Source organism: Macrobrachium rosenbergii, chromosome 41, assembly GCF_040412425.1.
Source record: "Macrobrachium rosenbergii isolate ZJJX-2024 chromosome 41, ASM4041242v1, whole genome shotgun sequence".
Lineage (NCBI taxonomy): Eukaryota > Metazoa > Arthropoda > Malacostraca > Decapoda > Palaemonidae > Macrobrachium > Macrobrachium rosenbergii.
Window position 1 is genome coordinate 9,429,743 of NC_089781.1, and position 26,970 is coordinate 9,456,712.

The 26,970-nt window shown below is 40.9% G+C and overlaps 1 protein-coding gene across 3 annotated transcripts in view; it reads right to left on the reverse strand.

Annotated features, from left to right (window-relative positions):
- Positions 1-2,636: 2,636 nt before the first annotated feature.
- Fbxo42 (F-box protein 42) overlaps positions 2,637-26,970 on the reverse strand; it is a 224,233-nt gene continuing 199,899 nt past the window's right edge. For 2 of the 3 annotated variants that reach the window (XM_067083921.1, XM_067083920.1), the window contains exon 2: positions 2,637-4,859. In XM_067083921.1, the coding sequence (XP_066940022.1) occupies positions 3,297-4,784 (1,488 nt within the window). In that variant the 5' untranslated portion in view covers positions 4,785-4,859 and the 3' untranslated portion in view covers positions 2,637-3,296. Of the gene's footprint in view, positions 4,860-10,631; positions 10,652-26,970 lie in introns of those variants that run through there. The other variant, XM_067083922.1, reaches the window with a different exon arrangement.

A 26,970-nucleotide genomic window follows, 5' to 3' on the forward strand; every position in this document is an offset into this window, starting at 1 on the left:
ATTCCAGGATGATTCTAAATAGTATGTCTTTTGATATGATGAAATTCATATTTCAACATGGGACTTGATCTGTTTTAGTTACTATCGGGTTCATTATTTCATATATTCTGTTTTAATTTGTTACCATCGGGTTCAGTATTCCATATATTCTGCCATTTATTGATTGTAATGGGTTTTAGAAATATATATTCACTAACTGGAATACAGTATCTACATGTGATCTTGTCACAGCAGTTGCAGCTTTGGCTGTTTTATTGGCTTCTCCATTTCCTCTAGTGACTATACACAGGCAAGACTCCAACATACTTCTATATTTTTCTGTCTTCATATAATCTCTGGAGTAAAAATCTGTTGTCCAATGGTAATTTTTTATTTATAATTTTGAAGGGCTTCTATAGCACTTCTAGTTATTAAAAATTGCAAATTTCTGTGATGGCATTTCTTCATCTTTAATATAATAATTTTAATGGCTGACACTATTGCCAATAATTCTGCTTTGAAGATAGAAGCCTTGTTACGCAAGGAAAACCGATATATTCTTTGGGTGATATGGCTGAAAATCCCATGCCTGATGAAGATCTGGAACCATCAGTGTATGTTGTATAGTATGAAATTTTGTCTTATAATGTGTTGCATGTTGTTTATGATGTTCTGGGTATATGAATAGTTTTTAGATAAATAGTTTAAATGTGTATGTTTGTACTTTATGTGTAATCTATTACTGGAGGAAATATGGCAGATTTTAAAATTAATTTGTATTAATTTTTCATAGCTAACAAACCTGCGGTCTTACACATTAGGATAAATCACCTGGTGCCAGCTGGAAACTGGTAAAAAAAATAATAGGAATTGTTTATGCAAGGAATTGGTGGCATCTGGCATCAGTCATGGGGAAGAGGGAGGAAGAGGCCAGTGACCTAATTTCAACCCCGTGACCTCAAAAGATTGGCAGTCCTTCACTAATCTGAAGCCTTAGATGTAGTAATGAATCATTCCTTGTCCTACAAACTTGATATTAAAAGTCTTGGGTACTTACAGTTGACTTTCCTCTTTCTAAAGAGAAAAACACTTGTAAACAACGTACTCCATATTACAGATCCTAAATAACTTCTCAAAACATACATATACATGCAAAACACAAATAATGTCTGCACAATTACTTACTTGAAACATAAATGCTGGTTGAGTAATAGCTGCTTCTATATCCTATTAACATTACCAAAACATAATATAAATAACAGTCAACCCACACAAAATGTAACTGATTTAACTTGCATAAATAATGTACAGCGATAAAAGAATGAGGTATTATCACATTAAGATTAGACTACTTACTTTTTAGCAAGCAGGTGAGTAGCCACTGTGCAGAGCCAATAAAACCAACCCTTCACAGACGTAAAACTTCAAAGTGACACTGAGAAAACAGAAAAATAATATCCACAAATATGAAGAATACTCATGGTAATAGGTGAAGATGATTAAATGAAAACACACGATCAGACCAGTCAAGAGCCAGTGAAACAAAGGACTCTCCCTCCTTAAAGATGGCTTCATTCATTTTTTTCCGAAATTCAACACTTAGATACTGACCTAAACTTTTCTTATTGGCAATAGTAAACAAGCTCTAAACTCTTATTAAAAAACTCGCTCACCTTGGAAAGATAATTTCTGCAACTTAGCATATGGTATATGTGTCATGCTCCAACAGGTATTTAAAACTATTTCACAAAAACCCACATTCTGAACAGGATTAATGCAGCACTGTTTTCATCTTCTTAACTTCCAATTGACTTGCCTACTGAAAGCAAAGAATATATTTCTAAGAGTGCAAATGATGAATATTCCTGACTTAACAAGCCAGAGGAAAGAAAAAGCAGACAATTTATCTGACTGTTGTACTTATTTTCAGTGAAACACATTGGACAAAAATCCTTGACGTGTTACTTTTTTGCATACAAATCCTGTCATCTAAGTGCTAATCTTTACAAATTATTACTGTTCTGTTATCACAGTCGTGAAATGAGTAGTTTGGTCTAGTTATTTAATAGTACCAACATTGTTAACAAACTGTATGTTACAGTAGTATCCAATTATGTTGGAAGTACCAATATTACGGCAATAATGGAAAAGAACCTCTTTGCTTCTAAATAAAAATTTTACACAAAGCAAACAAAAAAAAGTTAAGATCTATATCAACAGAATCCATACATACATCTATGAATCTGGACTTATTTTGAGAGAGTACAACATGAATTTGTACTGGCATATCAACATGTGGGGGTTGAATGGAGTGAAATGGAGACACCCAGTCACTGACTTGATAAAACCCAAGATCAAAATATGCTGTGAGTGACTGGATTGTGTATAACCTTGTTTACAATGCTCTTGTGTGGGCAAATGGTGGATATAAGGTCACACAATCTTCTACGAATCAGCTAGTTAAACAGAGGGCTGGAAGATTTTGCAATTCTTGATAATGGCAGCACTACATTTGAATTTTCCAATGACAAAATACACTAATACCTATTAACACAGAATTTTACTGTACCCTACCTTCTTTCTCATGTAGTAGGAGTTTTTGAACTTTGTTCTAATAAGAAAAATGTTTAAATGCTTCAATTAAATGTAAAAAAACATTCAAGAGTATACCATTTATGTTAACCTATTCACATAAACATTTAAAATGTCACAAAATTAATGATACACAGTTTGGTACATATGCTTCTCTTGTGATACAACCTACAATTATTGGTTGAAACATGAAGGACTTGGCAATCAGAAGCAGACACAACTACTAGACTCAAAATTTATAGTACTGTTACAATGATAAAAATAACAATACAGCACTGTTATGCACAGTACCTCATACTTTAAACTGTCAGTATAAACAAAAGTACCAGAATACAACAAGAACTGTTCAAACTTATTTATCCTTTACATAAAAAATGTATTTATGACTATTACAATGTGAATACACAATGATGTTTCTGCTTCCAATCAACCCAATATGTATAAACTACAAAATGCTACTGAGTAGAGAGCATTTTCTTATTCAGAAATAATAGGAAGGCTCACTGTAAATATGGAAGGTTCAGAATTTATTGATGCAAAATTAGAACAAAAAGTTTCAGTTCTGCATTAACAATACAATACAAATAAGAACGGCACTATGATTCAAAACAAATACAGGAACTCTGCATAGTAGTTACCAAAATTTTTGCCATAAAGTGAGATGAGAGAAAAATCTATACAAAAGATCACAGTCTTTATCATTGTATTTAGAGTAAAGGTTAAAGCTATGCAGCAAAATATGAACTAGATGGTGCCGATATAAAAGTTACAGTATTGGAAACTGTCTCCTGACTCTGACCTCCAGTTGGATCATGAGGAATTCCTCCAAACATTATTAAATGACCTCGCCCGAGAACCAGAGAATATAGCAATGATGGCTGAGGTGGAGTACCTATAATTGAGGGCACTCTTTGAGAGTGATTAATTGGCCACCACCTAGCCCTATGATGAGAAATGACTTGACTAATATCCAAGAGATGAGGTGTAACTAAACTACGAGGTGAAGTAGATCTGCCACTTAAAGAATTTCTTTCAATTTCTTGTTGTCTTTCTCCTTCCTGTTTACGAGACAGTTCTTGTATTCTTTCCTTCATTCGAGATAAAACTTGAAGTCTACGCTGCCTGTCACTTGAAGCATTAGGTCTAATGGAGGGTCGAGGCCTACCTCGCCCTCGGATCCCTGGTCCATCAACTTGTCCTTGCTGGGCACCATCATCATTTTCATCACTACTGGACTCTCCCTGATCTGGAGGTGGAGGTTCATGTCGAAGAGGGGCTCTCTGACGTGAAATGTGCTCATAGATACGCCGTTCATCTGGCTGTTGCATGGGTGGAACCCAGACATTAGGAGGTTGTCTTCTTACAGGACCGGGCACCCACAGCTGAGACATACTTCCGCCGGCTGATGCACCATTTAGACCAAATGTTGATAACACCACTATACTTTTTCCCACTTTGCAAGCTGGATTATACCACATCTGAGAAGGCATATGCTCTGATTCTTCAACAAATATCTGTTCCCAATGCCATTTTGCACTACGATCATATAAGCTGTCGGGAAGAGTCAAAAGCCAAATGTCATTGTATAATCTATTTGACCCACCACACCCTGCTAGAATTAGAATATGATTATCATCTAATTTAATTTGAGAATGACCAAGTCTAGGCATAGGCATAGGTTCTGACACAATAGGTTTGAACCAACACTGTCTAACAAGATCTAAGCAAAAGACATCATTAGTACTTGCAGAAGTTCCCTCATGCTTCTGCAACCCACCAAACACTACCATCATGCTACCATGCACAGTTGCAGAGTGGCCAGCTGTAGGAGGAGGGGAACCAGGGTAATACAGCTGAGTCCAGCGATTTCCAAGAATATCATAAACATGTAATTCACTAAACAAAACCCACTGCTGATGTAGGGGGTATAATGATGGGTGTGTCCATCCACCAAACAACACAAGGCAATTATTCCATGTGACCATAGATGCATAGGCTTTCGGTGATGGATAAGTTCCTGTAGTTAAAAGTCTAGTCCATTCATGCATTCCTAAATCAAAACGCCATAGGTCATTAAAAGTTGTGTTGGTGGCAGTACACCCACCAAAAACATACATAGATGAATCAAACACACAAGCGGAGTGTGAATATCGCCTGCTTATTGGGATGACATGGCTGGGATAGGCAGGACTGAACCACTCAACGCATCCCATTCTCAGTGCAGAGAAGAAACGAGATTTCCTCTTTTCCACAACTCCTTGGCAACAAGTATACCATCTCTGACAAACCTGCAAGAACAATTACTGTACTTAATTTTGGCCATGCTACAAAAAAAATAATAAATAAATAATGGAAGAGAACAATTAAAGGCAATGCTGTATTAACAGTACATAATCTTGTTAACACTCAATACAATAATCACTTTCAACATCACACAAGTTTTGACAAGGGCTGCAAAAACAAAATAAATTCTGTATGTCTCTTTTAGTTATATCATAAAATTCACAATAATACAAACAAATGACATTAGCTTTCACAAATGGACTACTAGAATATGCTACCTCTCATCAGATAATAAATGCTTCCTCTCCTTTATATCACATAATAAGATTTCATCAATTCCTTTAAGTTATGGTTAAGATTTCACATTTTTTTTATCTGTAATAAACTTCTATATAATGAGTTCATATTCCCACAGAATAACAGACATGACCTCAAGTGAACCTGATACATTTTAATATCCTTCTGTTAGAGAAAAATTACAAAAAAATAAATGTGTACAGTATAATCATGAACTGATGCATTCATAGAAAAATATAAATATATAAATGCAAACACAGAGCAAAAGAAAGTTCAAGTTCACAGAGCAAAAGGAAGTTCAAGTATGAATGAAAGGTCAGTTATGTTTAAGAACCCAGAACAGGAAGAATCAACGTTTACCAAACATTTACCACACACAAGTAAGGGAATAACTCTGAGACACAGAAGCCCTGGGTTATGATTTGAGTAGACAACCAAATGTACATCAGATTGGATATGTCTGCAAACTGTATATGATGTACTGTACAAATCATCTCCTCTTGTGCACTACCTTTTAAAATGATATTTTCATAATAAAATTAGGTTTCATATATATTACCAAGTAATTACATAGCTATTGTTTCAAATTGCAGTAGCACTTCGACAGTTTAGTGTAGGTGACAAGCCCCGCCCACTAACGGGAGTACTGTAATGGAAGCGACTTAGCAGAAAACCTCACTCTGTTTGTGCCCTATGTCCATGAGAGGGGAGGAGGGTGGGCTCTGATTCTGTAATTACTTGATAAGTTGTCGAAAATTCGACAAGAGAGATTGTACTTTTCTGCAAGTTGTGGTATGGTTTTATGTATTCTTTCTAAATTTACGTAAAGTGGAAATGCATATTACAGTAGGTTGAAGAAAGATATTATGTTGTTGTGTTTATATTTAGTAAAAAAGCTTTGTTTTGGCTGTTTCGTGTACATTATTTAATTGTAAGTACTGTATACGTGTAATAGTGCTTAACTACCGGTGTCAGCTGTTTGTCTGGTGGCTAGTTAAACACTTGGTTTAGTCAGCGACAGCTGTGACAGTCAGTCTTGTCACAGCCTTGGTGCAGTGTGTAGTTCTAACTAGTAGGGATCCAATAAAAGGGAATGCAGCCATAGTTGTCAGGGCCTCCAAGTACATTTAACCATTCCTTTTCATCTTAAAGTTCATTTAGGGAAATTCCTTTAGGAGATATGCATATCTAAATGTAAGGAGAATTTCTTAAGGCATGCTTTGGATGAGAGTTACGAAGTAGAGATTGTGCTCATGCCAATCTGATCCTAATTCCAGCTAGGACTATTGAATGCACCATTGGAAATAACATTAAGTTCATACTGATTTATGTCTTAGATTAATAGACACAATGCAATGCAGTGATTTAATTGAAATTTGGAATGACATATCAGTGAAGTAACCTGGGTGTCTTAGTATAAGACTTAGGCTACGATTAGGTTAGTACCTTTCAAATCGTTTAGGCTATATGACAACACTTACGATTTGAAATGCTCAACTTATTCTGAATGAGTCGGAATATAAGTATATATGAAACAATTCTATTATGAAAATATAATTTCCATATAAGTAACTTATCAAGTAATCATATAGCTGAATTTCACACTGAATGGGGGTGGGATACATGGACATACAGGCAGGTCTCTGGTTGTCAGTGGCCTCGGTTATCGGCGATTTGGTTTTACGGCGCTTGTCTAGCGACAAAAATCTGCACTGATATGCGCCGATTTCCGCTTATTGGCGCCGATACATACCTAACAGAGGTGCCACTCTCCATTTATTGGTGCCAAAATCTCTGATTTTCAGTTATCAGTGATTTTCTCTTATCTTCACACTGTCAGAATGGATCCCCCGTTGATAACCGAGGACTGCCTGTATTCTATTCCAAAACATTAAGGCATGGTAATGATTTAGAAATAGAGAAATTGCCAGCATTCAAACAATACGTGTTGTTTCCTTACTTGGTAAGAGAGCTATTGCAGGTGAGTACTGCCTCTGGTTGGTGCTCATCTTAACCTGTACAGGCAGTCCCCAGGCTTTTTCGGTGATTTTGGGTTATCGGCGCCTCTGTTAGGTATGTATCGGCGCCAGTACCCAATTATTGGCGCCGAAAATTGCAGATTTTCGTCGCTAGACAAGTGCCGTGAAACTGGATCGCCGTTAACCGGGGATTGCCTGTATTGGCTTGGCGGTAAAGCCATGGGGGGCCTCTACTTAAGTGGGAGCTTTGCAGTGAAGGATAGGACCGATGGCTAGCAAAGTAAGTATGGCTAGCAAAGCATATATAAGTGCCCTTGCTTGGACGCAGTACCAATATAAAAAACTACCAGACAATGCTTTCATCTACACTGAAAACACCACAACCCATCCACTGAGACTGGTGGGTACTCCAGGTACATTGTACCCCATGGCTCCTTAAAACTTGACACCCTACTTCAAGGTGAAGAGACAGTAGGAGAAAAAGAGATTCCTACGCTTCCTCCCCTAATACCATGCCTGCCACTGAAAATGGCCCCAAGGTACTGCAGTTTCCAAACAATTCAACTTCTTTCAAACAGTGAGACACGAAGATCAGTTCGCACTTTCAATAGGTCGACTGCAGAATGGAAGTGAGGGACATATGTGCCTGAAAGCTAATAAGGTAGGGACTTCCCTGACATCGTGAGCTTTCTCTTTAAAAATAGGCAAAAAGTCCTCCTGAATCTGAGAGTGCGCCTCAGAAATTAAGTCTTTGACAAAGGACAATGCGTTCTTAGTCAGAGGGCGTGACAGGTTCTAACAGAGCACCAGAGGTTACTGGATGGTCCTCTGATTTTCTCAGTCCTGCTCAGGTAAATAACTTAAAAGCCCTAGCAGGACAAAAAACTCTCTCTTCTTTTTCAGAGCCAAGGTATATGTTAAGGTTTTAATGGAGAAAAAATGGGGCAAGGGCTTGGAAGGGTCCTCATTCTTGGCTAAAAATCCAAGGGTAAAGTAGCAAACTGCATCTTCTTGTGAAAAAACCTACCCTTTATCGATGGCTTGGAACTCACGGATGTGTTAGCAGTAGCCAAGGCCACAAGGAAGAGAGTCTTTCGAGTAAGGTTTCTCCGAGAAGAGGAACTAAGGGCTTCAAAAGAGGGACCTGTCAGCCACTTCAACACTATGTCCAGGTTCCATGAGACTGGATCTTCCCTTCTTGCTTAGACGTGCCAAAGGACTTGACGAGGTCGCTAAGACCTGGGATGACTCAGTGTTCAGGACCTGTGTTTAACATTGAGCTAAACACAGCTTGATACCCCTTGATGGTGGAGGACGAGAGATTCCTAGATCTCCTTGGATAAGGAAGGAAATCTGCAAAGATGCTGAGTCTGAGATGGCAGTTTCGGAAAATCACCCCTTGGCCCGGAAGACACGGCTAGGAAATCGAAGCCTGCATCTTGCAATAGCCTCTGAGGCATCTTGAAAACCCTTACGATCTGACAAGCTTCTGTACAGTCTGAAGCCTGTCAGGACAAGAGTGGACAACCCTTTGGTATCTCTTAAACTGAGGTTGCCTGAGTACAGACAGTTTTTAGGGAAGGAGTCGCAGAAAGTCCACCCACAACTGTATCAGGTCCTGGAACAATTCTTTCATGGGCCAGAAAGGGGCTATGAGAGTCATCGTAATGTTTTGATGAGCCCAAGACTTGTTCAGCACTTCCCTGACCACATTGAAGGGCGGAAAGGTGTAGAAGTTTGAGTAGGACCAATCTTTCAGGATGGTGTCTGTTGCCCATGCTAGAGGGTCCAGGGCTGGAGAACAAAAGAGGAGGGTGATGGTTCCTTGAGGTGGCAAACAAGTCCAATGTCGGCTTGCCCCATAGTTTCACAGATTCCAATAGACCAGGGGATCCAAGGTCCACTCAGTGGGAAGGACCTGCTTTCGATGGCTCAGTTCATCCGCCAGAATATACTTTGCCCTGAATAAACCGAATTACTAGACTCATTCGATTTGATTTGTCCACAGTAGAAGGTCTCTAGCTACCTGGCATGGAGAAAATAAGTGAGGCCACCTCGCTTCTGTATGTACGTTAGGGCTGTGGTATTGTCTGAATGGGCTACCACAGTCTTGTTGTGAACTAGGGTTGAGAAGCACTGAACCCCTAAGTGAACTGCTTTCAGCTCTCTGACACCGATATGAAGGTTGTGTTCTTCTGGTGACCATGTCCTGAAACTTCCTGATTCCCCAAGAGGACTCCCCAGCCTAGAACTGAAAGCTTCAAGCAACTCAAAGAGGTCTTTGACAAGGAGGTCAAGTTCTGCTGACGAAAAACATAATTTTTGCCAATGAGAATGCCAAGCAGCAGGAAGGAGCTTCCCTGGTGGCGCAGGAAAGAAAATTTCTATGGAAGAGCGCGAGGGAGGAGGGACGAAGGAAGCCTTACCTCGCTCCCTCTTAGCAGAAAACCAAACTTCAATCTCCTTGGGTGGCTTCCTAGATGACGAGGAAAGCACCATTGTGGGGAGCCTTGGTCTGTCATCTGGATGGCTCATCATCAGGAAGCTCGAGGTAGGCGAGACCAGGGGCTAGCTAGAGCTAAAAAAAGGTGTAGGAGAGCTCACCCACAAATATTAAAGGAGAGCTGCATGGCTAGGAGACCCACGGTCGAAACAGGCGCCTGGTGCTCCGAGCAGGAGATTGACAATGAAGAGTTAGTGCTGGGCACTCTGGAGCTGGCGATGGGAGCTTGGGAGCTGGTGCCAGGCGCTCAGAAGTGGGCATCAGGCGCTTGGCAACTAGTGCTGAGCGCTCCGGAGCTGGCGTTGGGCACTCATGAGGAGATGGGCGCTTGAACGAGGGCAACAGGTGCCTGAGAGGGATCACTGGGCGCTTGGGAGCCAAATACTGGCGCCCAACAGAAGTATGCTCAGGAGGGAAATACTCCGGCTGTCCCATGCGCTGCAGGAAGGTTGAGGACTGCGCCCGGCTCCTTAAACTGCTAACTGGGCAGCAGAGAAGAGCGGCAAGCATTGCCTGCATGCCTCTTCAATGGACGAGACGATCTAGAAAGTGATTGCAGCGCTTCCAAGTCCAGGCTGGAGTCTAAAGAGTCGGACGACAACTGGTGCACATCCAAGACGCCTTTCCAGCAGCTGTCTGAAAACCCAGGATATACGTGCACCAGGTTCGACTGAGGGGGCATAACAACCATGGGCAAACCCCACTGGCCTCCCTTGGACTTTCGGCATGTCTTCTCCCAGGTTCAGGGGAGCAGGACAGAGACCTTTGTCTAAGAGAACCGGCAGGATGAGAAGCCACCTCCTCCACTTGCATAACACTATCTCCTGTCAAGACATCTGTAATGTATTGAGAAACACTACTCTCTCATTCTACTGTGTTGAACCTTTGGGGAGTTGTTGTTAGGAATCTCCCGCCATCCACGAACTGGGACGCCAGCAGAAGCATGGGTCTGCTTGCTTGTAATTGATATACCAGAATAAAGTACGTGAATTACCAACCTGTCTTCTTGGAACCTAAGTACTAAAGGGACGAGGATGCAACAGTGGCGACGAGGAAGAACCCAGTGTATGAAGAGGTATGTCATATTGAAGGAGAGTTAGTGTACCAACGACAGCTGGCCGTATCTAGCCTAGCATACCAGTTTAGGCCTGGCCAACGTCCAGACTCCAGTATTTGAGTAGCCTGAGTTCAGCTGTAATTGTTGGGGACTACCGAAGTTCCATACCCCATCAGGAAGGATGGCAGCAACAAGGAGACCGGCAATTCCCGAGTTTAACCCAGATAAGTTGGAATTATCTTGTTGGCTGGATCTATTTTCCATGAATTGTGAAGTAAATGAAGTAACAGAGGCGACAGCAAAAAGGGCTTTGTTGCTTTCTTCAGTTGGAGTAGAGACTTTTTCCACGATCTGTAAGTTAACAGCACCGAAATTGCCGTCTGCAGTTCCATTTGATGACCTAGTAAATCAACTAAAGTCTCATTTCATAATGAAACCAAGTTATCATAGAGCATTACGTGATTTCCTACAAAGGAAGATGAAAAGTAGTGAGTCAGTGAAGGAATATTATGCAGAACTAAAATTGTTAGCTCAACAGTGTGAATTTAATAGTGATTTTGACCGAAGGTTGAAGGAACAATTATTGGTTGGTATTGATAATGAAGTTTATTTTAAGGTTTTATTAGCTGATCCCTTTGAGTTTAAATCCATCTCCTCTCGTGAATTACTTGACAAGGTTACCAATTTAGAAACTGCCTATGTTACTGAATGTAATCCTATTTCAAGTTCTTTTACAGATAATAGGCCATCAGGTACTGTTAACAAGGTTAGGCATAAGGTAAGGCCTAGGCCTAATTCTAGTGCAGACTCTAAAAGGAGAGGTAAAAGTGATTATGGTAAAGCTCAAAGTAAATGCATTCATTGTGGACGTGATAACCATTTAGCTAATAATTGTATTTTAAGAAAATAAAGTTTGTTATTCCTGTGGCAAGAAGGCCATATATACAGTGTGTTCAATAGAAAGGCAGAAATAAATCTAGGAATGTTAATACAGTGCATGATGTAGACGAGTCAGGTAGTTAGCATATTCCATTAATGAAAATTTCCATGATTCTTATGATTTATTGAACCATTTTGATGTTAATGTGAATTCATTGATTTTTGCCATGATTATGAGGGGAAGGAGGGAAATTTTAAGGTTAAATGGGTTTCCCTAGAATTTGAATTAGACACTGGCAGTGGAACAAACTTTATTTTATCGGCAAAATATCATTTTGTTTAAGACTTACCAACAAGATTTATAATTATGATAAAGCTGAATATGCAGGTGTTGGTGAAAGGGGGTAGATGAAAGCCAAATGGTAGGGACAAAAGTTTTTTGTTGTAATAATTATTTTGGTTCCAGGTCTTCTGATGAAGAAGCTGACTACCAGTGGTTACAAATTGACAATCTAGTCTGATAAATTTAAAGGTCCTCTTATAGAGACCCCAGCGAAGTAGTGCATCTAGGCCTAAGCTTGATTTGTAAAAATGATCTGTATCAAGGTGGTGGAAGGATCACCATTACAAATTATGAATGTCAATTAATGTTAAAGGAAAAAGAGCATTACTAACCATTTTAAACCAACACCTTATCATTATAAATGTAAAATTGAGAAGAGTTTGAAAGAACTGGAACCCAACAAATATAGTGACAAATTAAATGCTGGAGATTAGGAGTCCTATTGTTCCTGTAATGAAACCAAGGTTGGTGAAGCATTTGTGCAATTTTAAGTATCCAAGCCTATACCAGTGTTAATACCTTCCCAAACATCGAGATTGGATGATATTGAGGCAAACACCGAATTGAGTATATTTCAAAATGATTTGAAAACTAAGAATGTCACTGAGTAAAACTAATATTTTCTTGAACACCATGGAATTAGCAACTGTTACCTACCACCTCGAACTGATCCCCAACTCAACAACTGAAGTGGGGAGTCGTCAGCGTTACAACTAGAGGAAAATCCTAACAAATGAGTTATGAAGAATGCCGTTGCATTCTTCTGCAAGTAGGTTTAACTGGCCGAGAACCTCACAGAACACCGTTATTCATTAAAATATTCAAGGGACCAGGAGGGTCCTGTGTTCAGGTGTTCAGGTAGTATTACAAGCTCTAGTTTTACATAGAACTCCTCAGGTTCCTGTCCAATAAGGTCTGCTGAAACCTTAATTTCAAAGTGTTAACAAGGGTTAGAAGAGGTGGGTTCATTCTCAGACCAAGAACTTAGGGCTTAAAGAATAGACAGCATTGTCGTCTGAATTCTGCATAAAAACAACAACAAACCTCACCTGGTCAGTCTCTTAACAGGTGGGGATGCCTGGAAGGAGAGAGTAACATCCTTAAGAGATGCAGAGTCATGGTACTGTCAAAAGGACTAAACATCAAAATGTGGTATTCAAGGAAAAGTTCCAACGGAAGAAGGGAATTAACTCCCATGTGGAATCTTGGACGTCTTAGCGGAGAAAGACCTCCCAAGATGGCTATTGGTCCTTATTGTCAGACAAAGCTAAGTCTCCCTGTGCTGAATACCTCGAAAGCATGCGGAGGATACAGTTGAATGTAGTCGGAACTGCTATATCAAGTTTTTCTGCTAAGTAAAGGTTGAAAATCCTGAAAACCACCTGGTTATACCTATCCTCAGTGATAAAGAAAGACTGACAAAACCCTTCTTTCTATCTTATGCTGTTAAGGTTGCTCACTCTCCCCACCCCAGATCATACCCTTTAGATGAAGAACTTTGAATTAGCGATGGCCCACACCTGGCCAGAAAAACCCTTATCCGCGAGAATTGACCAAGGTAGAAGGTCTGAAAGCAGTACTGATTTCAGAGCGGGAGATTCAAAGATATCTCGTGAAGTGGGTTTTGAGAAAGCAGGTCTGCTCTAATAGGAAGGGTCCTCAGAGGAGTTCGATGGTACCAACCAGAGAGAAAATTCCGAGAACCAGTGGTTCATTACCTCTCTTAGGAAAAAACTAATAGCATTCGTGGGATGAGTGTGAAGGTCCCCGTCTGGGAGAAACAAATGACTTCTCCCAACATCTTTTTAGAACGTGATAAATAAGCCTTAAAGCATCCCTTCCGGTCAATCCCAGGGAAGAGCAACTATCGCAATCTTCCCAGGGCGAGTACAGATGAGCTTTAAAGAGGGAGCCGATTCGCTGTTCTTGAGGTCGTGAAAATATCCACAAAATATCTTTCCCTGAGAAAGATACAGTTCCAAACATCTTGGCAAACCTCCTGATGAAGGGTCCATTCCTGTGGCAGAGGAGTTGAAATAATACCAACAGAGCAGGTAACTGTCTTAAACATTTTCTAACCCTGCAACAAAACTTGTGAGAATCAAAATGTTGCTAAAGCGATAGGCTCAAAGAAGAACTCTCTATCTTAAAAGGCTGAAAGAGACAAGTAGTATTCTACTGGTCGCCAATTTGGGAGATGGAAACGGAACAAACTAAGCATTGATCTGTAGAATTGGCGAGCGTAAAGATAGCCGCCAAATCTTTTCTTTTCAGAAAAAGAAGAAAGTCCAGCTATCACCTGTTGGTCTCTCCGATGACCTTGGTTCCGGCACCAACTAGTGATAAACTGCCCACTTGGCCTGATATGTTGATGATCTTCTCAGACAGAAACACAGTTGGGGTTCAGAAGCCACTGGGAGATCCATGACGTGCTGCTCGCTGGATAGTCACCACCACAGATCCTCTTTATATAAGTGATGGAATTCTCAATTGTCTTCAAGATCTTTCCTCTCTGCCAGTTCTCCAACAAAAAGAACTGAAGAGGCCTGAGAACCAAGGTCTTTGAGGCCAGAAAACAAAATCAACGTCAAATCGGTGTTGCAGGAGACTGATTCCTTCCTTAACACTTGCATGAATCATTCGAACGGAAGGAATGCAGACTTTGCATGTCGTTCCAAGAATGCAACATGGCGTCCGTCGGAGACGACATGGGATCTTCTACTGGGGAAAGTATACTGAATTTAGTCACAATGGAACAGGTCTAGGGGTTGCTGGCCATTTCTTCAACAGACCAGTTGTCCCTCCTCCTGCACTGCAACGTCCATTCCCCTAGAAGGTCTTCCAGACCGGCTTAGGGCGTCCGCCAAAACCAGTGAGTTTCCCGAGAGTGAGAATTGAGGAACGAGAGTAGTGCCTGTGCATCGCACCAGCGGAGATTCTCTAAACACCCTTGATTCAAAGTTTGTGATTTTGTCCCCCTCCTTCTTGGGTATGACACAGGCGGTCACATCCAAGCTGACCAGACCCTGTTGCTTAACTGATCGCTGAAGCAACGAGAGCCTCTTCTGCTTGTAGTTCTCGTGGTTGATGGACTCCTCCGATCCAGAGTCCAAAGGCTCTGGCCTGACACTCAGGGTTGCTCCCCAACCCTGATCCAAGACAATCTGTGTACAGATGGAAATCTGGAATGGGGAGTGAATTACCACCGATGGTCAGATGATATTCTTCTGACCACCACCCAAGATCCCAGGCAAGAAGGGTCCCAGACTTGACGCGTTCTCTTCCCGAAAGTCCCCGATTCCTGAGACATGCCTGTTGACGCCCAAGACGAGACCCTGGAATTGGGAGAGAAACAATCTGCCCAGTAAGCTCTTCCATAGGAACAGGTTGCGCTCTGTTCGATCTGAATGACCTGTTGGCTCAGCATTGCCAAAACTCGTTCCTCCGTCGGGAAAGCCCTCAAAACGCAGCGTTTGAAGTTAGGCAGTGCGTTTTTGTCTGAAACAAAATCAAAGGAGGAGGAGACAGTTGAAGGGATTCCCAACTTTTGACACAAATTCAGTAAGAAGTCCCCAAACGCCTGCAAAACTTCACTCTTCCCAGGCTTGAACTAAAAATGAAGCCTGGTATCAAAGGGAGCCTCATCCTGAAAGGAGTCACGATGCATTATCTCTGAAATAGAGACATCACCCTCGGGAAAGACTTGAGGTGCTGTGGTCAGACTGGAGCAGAGGACTCTGAACTGAAATGTTCCAGTTGGACCCGAGAATTGTTAGGAACTTATTTAGATTTCGGATGGACCAGAACTTTTTGATATCATTCCCTTGAGGTCCACTGAAATCATCCAGTGTCTCTCCGGACCGATGCACCGTTTGAAGTTTCCATATGAAACCGGGGAGATAATGAAAAGTTGAGAAAGATCTATGACCTCAAGATCCTCCCGAATCGGAGCCAAAAAATCCGACTGTAAAAACCTGGGGAAGAAACAGGCTCAGGTTCTAATGCCGATTTTCCCAGTCAAGCTCGGAGCTGCTGCTGACTGCTATTCCCCTGATGGAGGAAGGGAATAACTGGGAAGATGAACCGGTGAGCTGGATACAGGGTTGCCATAGATCGAATTAGGGACTCTATTACCCTTCCTAAAACACCTCCACTACCCAACTCTGACAATACTCCTTCCAGGATTCCCAGAATGGAATTTGACCTCCTAAGGTGCAGAGAGAGGAAGTGTTGAAAAGTCTCAGGAAACAGATTCTTAAGAAAAAGCCAGAGTCTGATGATCAGCAGGAAGAAGTCTTGGATGAGAAACGGACTTTCTTAGGGACCTGGTTGGTGATTTGGCTGGGTCCGCTTGGAAGAGAGATGTCATCCTGGAACCTCTGGAGATCTTGAGGACTGTGCTGTGAAATCATGGCTTGCTGTGACTCGACAGCTGAAGAAGAGGAACGAAATTTACCATCGAAGCTACATCTTCCTCCCTGAAAAGACTGTTGCTAAACATAAAAATGGTGCTCTCAACAGAGCCCTTTTGTGAATATCTGGATAAGCCATGCTAGATGGTTCAGAAAGAAATCCCTCCTTTTTTAGTATATGTAAGGTCGTACATAACAAGTACGATAATTTGCCTGAAGGCCAGTCCAGATGTTGACACCGGTAGTGATGAGATTGATGAACAAAACTGGGTCCGAGGGAGAATAAAGACCTGTTTAAGGAACCCCATTAAACCAGATAACATCCACATCGAATGGGATAGAGCCTCTGACTGAGTACTAGAAGTGAGTTACAAAATATCCGTTTCTCTCGCGTGACGGAAACCAAACGATTCGAAGAAGGGACCCTAGATAGAAGAGCTTCCACTGATTCATTAAGAGGTACCCTAACACCCGCAGAAGGGTTACGAAGAGTAAAAAGCTCCTACGCGAAGGACAAGAGAATCCTGCCAACACCCCAACTCGGGAAGACGCTAACCTACCGAAGCCCCTCAATGCCTGCTCGAGACGCCAGACAAACTAGATTCTTTGGTGCATGAGCCAGGACTGGACGAAGGTGAAACAGTGACTCTTAACAGCCTGATTAGGTTGAAAGGTTCATGAGAGCATCCAGCTGACTGTGCAAACCCAAAAAAGCATGAATGAAGTCCACCATCCGCTTGGAGAAGGGCTGTTCGCTGAAGGAGAACAGAAAGGGGCGGAGACGGATCCTCTTCCACGCAAGAGAAATCCTTATCAGAAAGATCCGACCTTAGTCGAGACAGGAACAGAGACAGGCTGATCATTAGAAAACACTGGATCAGTTTCTGCAGAGAAATACCTGATCCACGCAAACGCACACCGGGGGGGAATCAACGCAATGTTGCGGGAGGAAGAGGTTGCGCAAAACCCGCACTCTCCCAACGGTGGAGCTACGCTTAAGAGGGCCAGAGTCCACACCTGGGAGCTAACCAGCCTCAGAAAACGGAGAAGCGTGTCGGAGGACGAAGCAACCTTCAGAACTAGGCTGAATAACAGAAGCCCTGATGAGGAATCGCCGCATCAGACCTCCGCTATTTGCGGAAGAAGAACAAGGTGGGAAAAGCTCATGTTGACCCTCATGCAACCCGAACCTACAAAAACCCTCTCCTGGTCCTGGGAGAACAGAGACACCTGTTGGTCCAGGTAGAGAAGGAAGGCACAGTAGGAGGAAGAGAGAAGAACAAGCCACAGGGGAAACCACGGAGACCCTGCCGAATTGATGTCACTTTAGTTTCAAGAGCACACCATTGACGGACCGGAGCCAGGAGTTTACCTGGGAAACTGCAGGTGCAACAAACTATTGTGGGGTTAGGTTACCCTAAAATTTAGCTACTGGGTGATTGTTGAGACTAGGAGAAAACATTGACTGTCCATCTAGATGATGCACAACAGGGAAGAAGACGAGAGAACATATGATTTGTGGAAGATTGTTTAAGGCAAGTCCGTTAGGCTTCAGAAAGCTTCCATCACCCCCAGAGAAATCCCAAATTCTTACGAAGAATGATCAAACGGAAGGTTGAGAAAACCCAAAGAAGAAGATTTGAAACCATAAGGAGTGAAGAGATGTCCGTGGATCAAAGTCATAGATTTTAAGGAAAGAAAATAGACCGATTCATTCCCCTGATAATCCCCTGTAAAGCATCATTTGTAAATTCAGGAAGATTTTTCAAGACATTATAAAAAATGTTGGAAAACCCAATATTAAAACAATTTCTAACAAAGATCTGTAGCCTTTAGAGAGTCCCAACAGATCAGCATTATACTCTGCAAAGCAATTGATCAAAATTGGACTCTGACAACAAGGGACGAAGGTTTGTCCAAATGGGGAAGAAGAAACTTGGAAGAAGAGGGGATACAGTCCAACCTATCCACAGAGAAAATCTAGGAATAGAAAATTGAATCATCCTCTGATTTCGCAACCTTTTTGTTGCAGAGAGCGGGAATGGGAAAAAAGAACCACTGTTGGATCCAACAAAGGAGCCGCAACCTTAATGACACCTGACTCGGACTGCACCTTCAACTTATCTTCCTGATTCTTACTATATCTATCTCTAAGTCTCGTCAACTAAATGATTTTACCTTAGGAACTAAATGTTATTCCAGGTGAAAGGAAATCTGCTGAGTGACACTGCCTGCTCCAACAGAAAGTCTAGAAATAAATCTTTGAAGGTTAATGCGGTTCTCCATGACCCCGGCACCCGTTAGGAGTCTGATTCTGGAACAGGCTAGGGAATGAAAAGAGCGATTAGGTTCTTGTGTTTATTGAAACTTTTTGATGTTAATTTATCTCTATTGATTTTGACATGATTATGAAAACAAATAGAGACATTTTGGTTAAACAATTTTCTTCTAATTTCCTAAATAATTCTGACTGGTATCCAATTTCCTCATTTGTCAAAAATTGAATTTAACACCGCTGAAACAAGGAAACGTTTAATTATGATAAAGCGGAAATGATTTGTATGCTTGAAATAATCCTCCATCTTTGTTTTCGGCCAAATGGTGTCAGGGACAAAAGTTTTTTTGTTGTAGATAATGATTTAAATTTATGCAGGCAGGTCTTTGATGAAGTTTTTGAAATACTCATCCTTTACAAATTGATAATGTGAGTGATGATAAATTTGGGTCCTCTTCTTACCAGCAAGTAGTGCATCTCCGTCCTAAGCTTGATTGTGTAAAAAATGTTCAATGAGTTATCAGGTGGTGTCTTATCCATTTTATCCATTTCAAAAATTATGAATGTCAATTAATATTAAAAGAAAATCCAGAAGAGAAGGGTATTTTCAAAACCAGATCTGTTCCTTATCATTATAAATGTAAAATGGGAATAGTTTGAAAGAACTGCCTGAAAGTAAAAATATAGTGAGCAAGGTCGAGCATGCTGGAGGTTCTCGGGCCAGTCCGGGATTGTTCCTGTAATGAAACCTAATGGTGAAATAATGATTTGTTAGATTTTAAGTATCTCAATACCCAAACCAGTGTTAATACCTTACCCATTAGTGGGATTGAGTTGATATTTTGGCAAATGTAGGTTCTTGTCAATATATTTCAAAAGTGGATTTGCAAAATGCATATTTACAGGTATCTGTGAGTGAAAATTCTCAGCAATATTTAATTATGAATACTCATTTGGGATTAATATAAGTTCCACAGATTGCCTTTTGGGTTGTCATCAGCACCAGGTATATTTCAGAGGTTTATCTCTGAATTATTGGCAAATATTGACGGTGTTCATGTATTTTTAGATGACATATTGATTGTCGGAGCTACCAAAGAGGAACATGACAGGAGTTTATGTAAGGTTTTATCAATTTTGCAACAGAGAAATGTTAAATTGAATAAAGATAAATGTATTATTGGTTCTAGGAAGTACCTTATTTAGGGTACATTTTAAGTTGTGATGGAATTAAACCTGACCCAAAGAAAATAGAGGCAATTTTGGAAGCTCCAACCCCCTCAGTCTGTTCAGTCTTTAAAATCAGTTTTGGGATTATGCACTTATTACAATAGGTTTGTACCTCAGTTCAGCTCTATTTTATGTCCTTTATATAATTTGACCCAAAAGAATGTGGAGTTTCATTGGTCAGCAGTTCATGAAGAAGCTTTTCAGAGTATTAAGGAAGCTTTGGGTAGAGCTGATATTTTGATAATTTTAACCCCAGTACTACCATGATTTTAGAAGTTGATGCTAGCCCTGTAGGAGTGGGAGCTGTTCTTAAGCAAGAATATAAGGGTAGAATTTCTACCATTTCTTTCAAAAAGTAGAAAATTGGCTAATGCTGAGTGTAATTATTCTCAAATTGATAGAGAGGCTTTATCCATTATTTTTTGAGTCAAGAAGTTTTCTGATTTCCTTTTGGGTAGGAAGTTCGTTATCAGGACGGACCATAAACCCTTGACTCATCTATTTAACCCTAGTAAGAGTATTCCACAATTATCTAATGCTCGTATTCAAAGGTGGGCTTTATTTCTATCAGGTTTTGATTTTAAAATTGAGCACATTAAGGAGTGCATAATACAGTGGCAGATGCTCTTAGTAGGCTACCATTGTGTAGAGATGATGCTGATTTTCATGTACCAGGAGAATATGTAAATTTGATTAATATTTTGGATAAGAATTCTTTTGATGTTACAATGGTAAAAGAATGTATAGAAAGAGACACTGTTTTATGCAGAGTAAGAGATTATGTAAGGGAGGGGTTCCCTAAGGAAAATGTGATGGAAAATTGTATGTTACCTTTCTATAAATTGAGAAACGATCTTTCTTTGCATGAAAATGTATTACTGTATAGGAATCGTATTTTGGTTCCTGAAATGTTGAGAAAGCGTGTTATGGAAATGCTTCATGAGGGCCACAAGGGTATTGTTGCCATGAAAGCTGAAGCAAGGTCTTTTGTATATTGGCCCAACATGGACCAAGATTTAGAACAAATAACTTCTAACTGTGCGTTATGTATAACGAATCTCAAACATAAGGCCATTTCACCTTTATCTTGGCCGTCAGTAGTTAGACCTTGGTCCCGCTTGCATGTAGATTATTGTGGACCCATTGACAACATGCAATATTTAATTATTATTGATTCCTTTTCTAAATTTATTGATGTCTATGCTTGCAAGAATGTAACTTCAGAGGATACCATACAATGTTTAAGGTCATGTTTTGCTAATTATGGTATTACTGACACAATTGTATCTGATAATGCAACTTGTTTTATGTCTAGGAGACTCAGAATTTCTTTCAGAAAAATGGTGTTAGACATTGTTCAGAGCACCATATAATCCAAGTACAAATGGGCTTGCAGAACGGGCTGTCCGAATATTCAAAACTAATTTTAAAAAAGTTTGATTGTAAATTGCCTGTAAAAACCAGAATGGCAAAATTTTTGTATACCTATAGACGTACAGTACAGTCTTCTACTGGCTGCTCCCCAGCTGAATTATTATTTGGAAGGAAATTTAAGGGTCCACTAGATGTTATAATGCCTAAACAAAGAGATGAGTTTTACGTTCATGAGTCTAAGTTCAGAGTTGGTGATGCAGTATATGCCAGGAATTTTGGTAAAGGACCAGAATGGGTAGAAGCTAAGATTATCAAAGTTCTGGGTGAAAGGAATTATTTAGTTTCTGTAGATGTTAATGGTATTTTGACTTGGAAGCGTCACCTATCACAGTTATTTGAGAGAAAAATGTATAATACTAGAGTAACTGATGAACCATCACTATTAAAAGATACAATGATTCCTTATTTTCCTGTAGTTTCTTCTCCCCATACTGTACAAGGATTACAAGAAACAAATAACCCTATTCAGAACTCAAGTAGGAATTGTAATCCCAATGTAGACGTAGTAGGATCAGAGAACATTAATTGTGATACTGGTGCCATTGTAAGAAAATCTACCAGAGTAAGTAAAAAACCTAGGAGACTCATTGAACAAATTTAATTTCTTTTGTGTTAACCTAAGGGGGGAGGAGTGTAATGTATTGAGAAACACTACTCTCTCATTCTACTGTGTTGAACCTTTGGGGAGTTGTTGTTAGGAATCTCCTGCCATCCACGAACTGGGACGCCAGCAGAAGCATGGGTCTGCTTGCTTGTAATTGATATACCAGAATAAAGTACGTGAATTACCAACCCGTCTTCTTGGAACCTAAGTACTAAAGGGACAAGGATGCAACAACATCTTTCCAGTGGCTGTCTGCCGATACCTGGGAATGAGAAACAGGTTCAACTGAGGGGGCAGCTACCCATGGGCCAACTCCATCGGCTTCCATTGGACTTTCGGTATGTCTTCTCCCAGGTTTAGGGGAGTATGACAGTGACCTTGGTCTAGGAGAACTGAAGGGACAAGTAGCCACCTCCTCCACTTCACTTTATTCACTAATGGCTTAAAATCTTGTTAAACCTAGACTTGAGACTGGCAATGGCAAGGGTTGGAAGCAGTGGAGCCAGGCACGGGAGTAGGTGGATTAAAAGTAGGAGGGCTAGTAGCAGGAGAAAAAGCAGGAAGGTGAGAAGAAGGAATAGCAGGGTTATCTTCTAACCTAGGCTTAGCTAAGAGAAGCACACTTCTCTATGCTAGAGGCCACATTCTTCTTCCTATCACTAACTTCTCTAGATGAGATTTAAGTATCCTCCACTTAAGCTCACTTGGTGCCGGGTGCTTGGGAGTGGGGCGTCAGGTGCTCAGGCAATCATTACATTTAGCACCAGTTCCTCCTTACTACATTACTTACCCTATACAGTACTTACTGTAAATTATGTCTCCTTACTACAAGGGTCATATGAAGATTTGATCAATTTGTTTGCAACCTTTGGTACAGTAGCAAAAACTAGATGAACTTGAATCAAACAAAAAACCACAAAAACTCGAAAACTGATCCTGAAAGCTATCAAAACTTGAAGGCTACTCAAAATAACCGATAACACTTTATCAAAATGCAGCCATACGACCAAAAATCAGTAAACAAAAGCTGCAGCAAACCCCCGACGTCACTCAAGAGCCAGCAGAAACAGAATGAGGTTTTCTGCTAAGTCGTTTCCAGTCCTCCCATGCATGGGTGGGGATTGCCATCTATACTAAACTATTGAAGTGCTACTGTGATTTTTTAAATAAAGGCTGCCGTGCGAGTTGAAACTATAGCTATGTAATTACAGTACTTGGTAAGTTACTGATATGAAATGAAAAATTTAATTAATTGTTTTAGATATAAATGCATCTTACAGACATGTTGTGACAAATTTAACTAAGAATCAGAAAATTTTCATTGATTTTACAGATACAGACCTATATTTTATGACAAATGTCCAGGAAGGGGGGAGTTACAGCTCTCCCCCCCTTTACTTTTCATCTGTTCTCTTTAATTCTTTATTATAAAAAGTTCTATTTTTCAAATGAATCTTACCTCTCTATTGTGATAGCTAATTCCTGCACTGAACCAAGGGAGTGGAAAAAGGTACAAGGACAAAACTAATAATCCCCAAGAAAACCATAAAATTCCACCAGGAATAGGATGCTACTTACCTAATGATTAGCATCCATCTGGTGGTACTGTTGCCAAGCGAGGTCACTTGTCAACTTTAATAAAAGAGTACAGGCAGTCCCTGGTTAATGGCGGGCTCAGTTAATGGCGATTCGGTTTTAAGGCACTTGTCTAGGGAAGAATATCGGCAATTTTCAGCGCCGAACATCGCCGATTTCTGCTTATCGGCGCCGACAGTTGGGTGCTGGCACCCTTACATACCTAACAATGGCGCCGATAACCGAAAATCGGCCCTTTTCAGCGCCGATAAGCCCCAAAAATCGCCGAAAAACCACTGGAAATCTCTGATTTTCGGTTAGTGGCGATTTTCAGTTACCATCACACCCCCAGAACAGAACCCTGCCGATAACCGAGGACTGCCTGTATATCTTGCCCTCAGGCTCCCCTCAAAATTGGACACCAGAATCAACCAATCTTCCAGGTAGAGAAGTATCCGAATGCCTTACAGGTGAGCCCACTTTCCCAACTACAATAAGACTCTTGTAAAAACTTGAGGAGTTGAGCTCAGACCGAACCACATTGCCCAAAATTGGTACACCTTGGCCTGAAAAACAAACCACAGATATTTCCTTGAATTTGGATGAATCAGTACATGGAAATATGCATCCATCATGTTCACTGATACCATCCAATCTCCTTACTGAATTGACGCTAAAACTGAGCTGGCAGACTCCATGGTGAATGGAGTCCAGCAAATGAAATGGTCCAAGTACTGGTCTCCGTCCTTCCAAAGGTTTTGGTGCCAGAAACAGGCAATTGTGGAATCTTGGCAATGAGTCCAAGACTATTTCCACAGTTCCTATTAACAAAAGAGAGTCTCATTGCTCTCACAGGATCTTGAACTTCACCTTGTTGTGGAGATAGGAGGGAAACTCCAAATGAGAACTATCTAGAGGAGGCTGGGAAAGGAAGGGAATGCTGTATCTCTCCTTCAGTACCTTCACCACCCAGAGATCTGCCTCCAGGTCCTGCCAAACCAAATACAGTGGTACCTTGACCTAAGAGTTTAATTTGCTCGTAGACCAAATCAAATTCCACCATTTTTTAAAAATAAATGGAAATGCTATGAATCTGTTCCAGGCCCGAAAAAACGCATAAATTTTTTTTGTTACATATTTTTATATAATAAAAATGTACTTTATAACAAGTAATATATACAAAAATAATACATAATAAAAGTGACTGTAAAGAAATAAACTAGTATTAATAAGTGTACTTTACCTTGAAGATAACACGAAGACACTGGTGGAAGTGCAGCAGCGAGAGGAGTGGGCTCGTGAGTGTCTCAGTGGGTATGGAGGGAGGTGGTTGTGGGAGGCAAGAGATTGGCAGGGGAGATTGGTGGAGGAGGTTTTTCATGTTGTGCTCTATCGCTAACTTATGCACTAAGCTACACTTTATCGCTTAATGGTTGCTTTCTTTTCACTTCACTTAATCTTCTTCGCTGATTTTTGCCTTTTTGCCACACTTTCCTCGCTTTCATGTGCAGGGCATTTCATTAAAAACCTGTCCAAGGAGGTTTGTTTCTTCCTCTCTTTCAAAATTGCTCGAAAATGAGCTAGGCAAGAATCGTTAAACAGCTCTGACGCACGACCTGTTGCAACTTTTTCTGGGTGCTTCTTTTCAGTAAACACTAATTTTCTCTCACACTGCCAACACTTCCTTAATCTTACTTGTAGGAACCTCCTCCAATCACTGACTCCTCCTCCTCCAAAACCCACAAAGCCTTCGTATGCTCCTGCTGCTGCAGCTCCTTTAATTCTTCCGTTGGCAATTCCTCGTTGAAAACTAAGAAATGTTCCAAAAAACAGGGACAAAGTGCAAAAACAAAGTGAGAAATGCTAAAAGATGCTTGCATGGCAAGGTAACCACGTGAACTGAATGAGAGCATGTGGCTTGGGCAGCTCGGTGAGCTAGCTGGCAATAGCGGAATTTCCCAGGCTCGCTGGCTCGTAGCTCAAATCTCAGCTCACTTCTTAAAGCAAAAAATCGCTTGTGCACCTACTTGTTTCTCAGAAAACTCTTATGTTGGTTCACTCATAAGTCAAGGTTTTACTATATAAGAGGCTCAACCTCCCTCCTACTGGGGACTGAAAGCTTGAGAGCTGGCTTGAGGGCACTGACGACTTACCCATTTGCCTGGGGAAACCTTGAAGCTTTGCAGTGACTGCCATAGTGATTGACTGACTGATTTGTGATTACTAAAACTGGCGTCACAACATGACACTGCTGCGGAAACAACTGCTCCCAAGGTTGTGCATGCCTAAATTTTTGAGAGTGATGCAACAAAGGTCTGGCTTCCACTCTTTCAACATCTTGCACTATCGTACCTAATGCCGAGGTGTCCAGCAAAGAATGGAAAGGGTGATGAGAAATATTGTCAACCTTGTGTGTCAAAGAGACAGAGGGGAACCAAAAGCAAACACAATTGTTCCCTAAGCTTAACAACCGTATTACTAAACACCAAAAACTTAACCAAATTGTTCCCCAAGTATTGTTTCTCTTATGGAGGAGCAGAAACAATCTCTCACTATTTCGTCTATGGCCGCTATAGCTATTCCCAAGAAAGACATTGCCTCTGTAATGTGGAAAGCCGAGCAAGCAAAAAACTCTAACTCCAAAGGAGTTAATACAGCCTTACCCGAGGAAACCACTCTTTTCATTTGGGTCCAGCAGCAAGAAAAAATGGATTCACTATTGGAAGACAGAGTTAAATCTGGTAACTGGCCAGTTTCATAAGACATCACTCTCCTCTTTCTCATTAAGAGGGGAAGAAAAGAGGAAGAACTTCTCGAAGAAACTTTCTGACGGAGCAATATGGCCCGAGTCAAATCTGTTCAGCGCTGACTTAGCAAGTTTTGGAGATGGAAGGGGATCTGACTTAGGTTCCAGCCTAGTAGTCCTAAGGGGCCTAGAATCCTGAACTATTGGTTCCTCAAAGAAATCAGGAATTTGCTAGCACAAACCTTAATCAGTCTCTGAAAAGCTGACGACAGGCTGCAGTAGAATCTCGTGCTCCCTGAGACGAAAGGAATTTCAACTCCTCTTAAAAGAACTTAAATTCAGAAGCAAAAACCTGTTCAATACCAGAGGAATGGTTGGTGCTGTTTTGTGCCATGGTGTCTGGCCCCATACAATCATCTGCACAAGAAACAAAAGCTTCCTGAACATTCACACCATCCTGCACTGATACCGAGGTAGTAGAAGGCAAAACCAAAACTGCCAAAGGAGCCAACATCAAAAAACTTGGTTGAGGGGAACATAATCCAGTCTGCTCTACTTAGGAGCCAGTAGCAATCAGAGAAGGATCCACTTGTTTGACACAAATACACCAATCCTCGATGCTGAAGAGGCAACTAAGAGCGCCTACAAGAGGCTCGAGAATACCTCGAATCCTGCCTCTGAGACTGGGAAGAAGCCCGAGGCATCCATGATGTTGAACACGATTCAAGAAAACACCTAAAATGCTCAGGAGTAGCCTGGGTTGACAAAGAAAGGGACCAAGA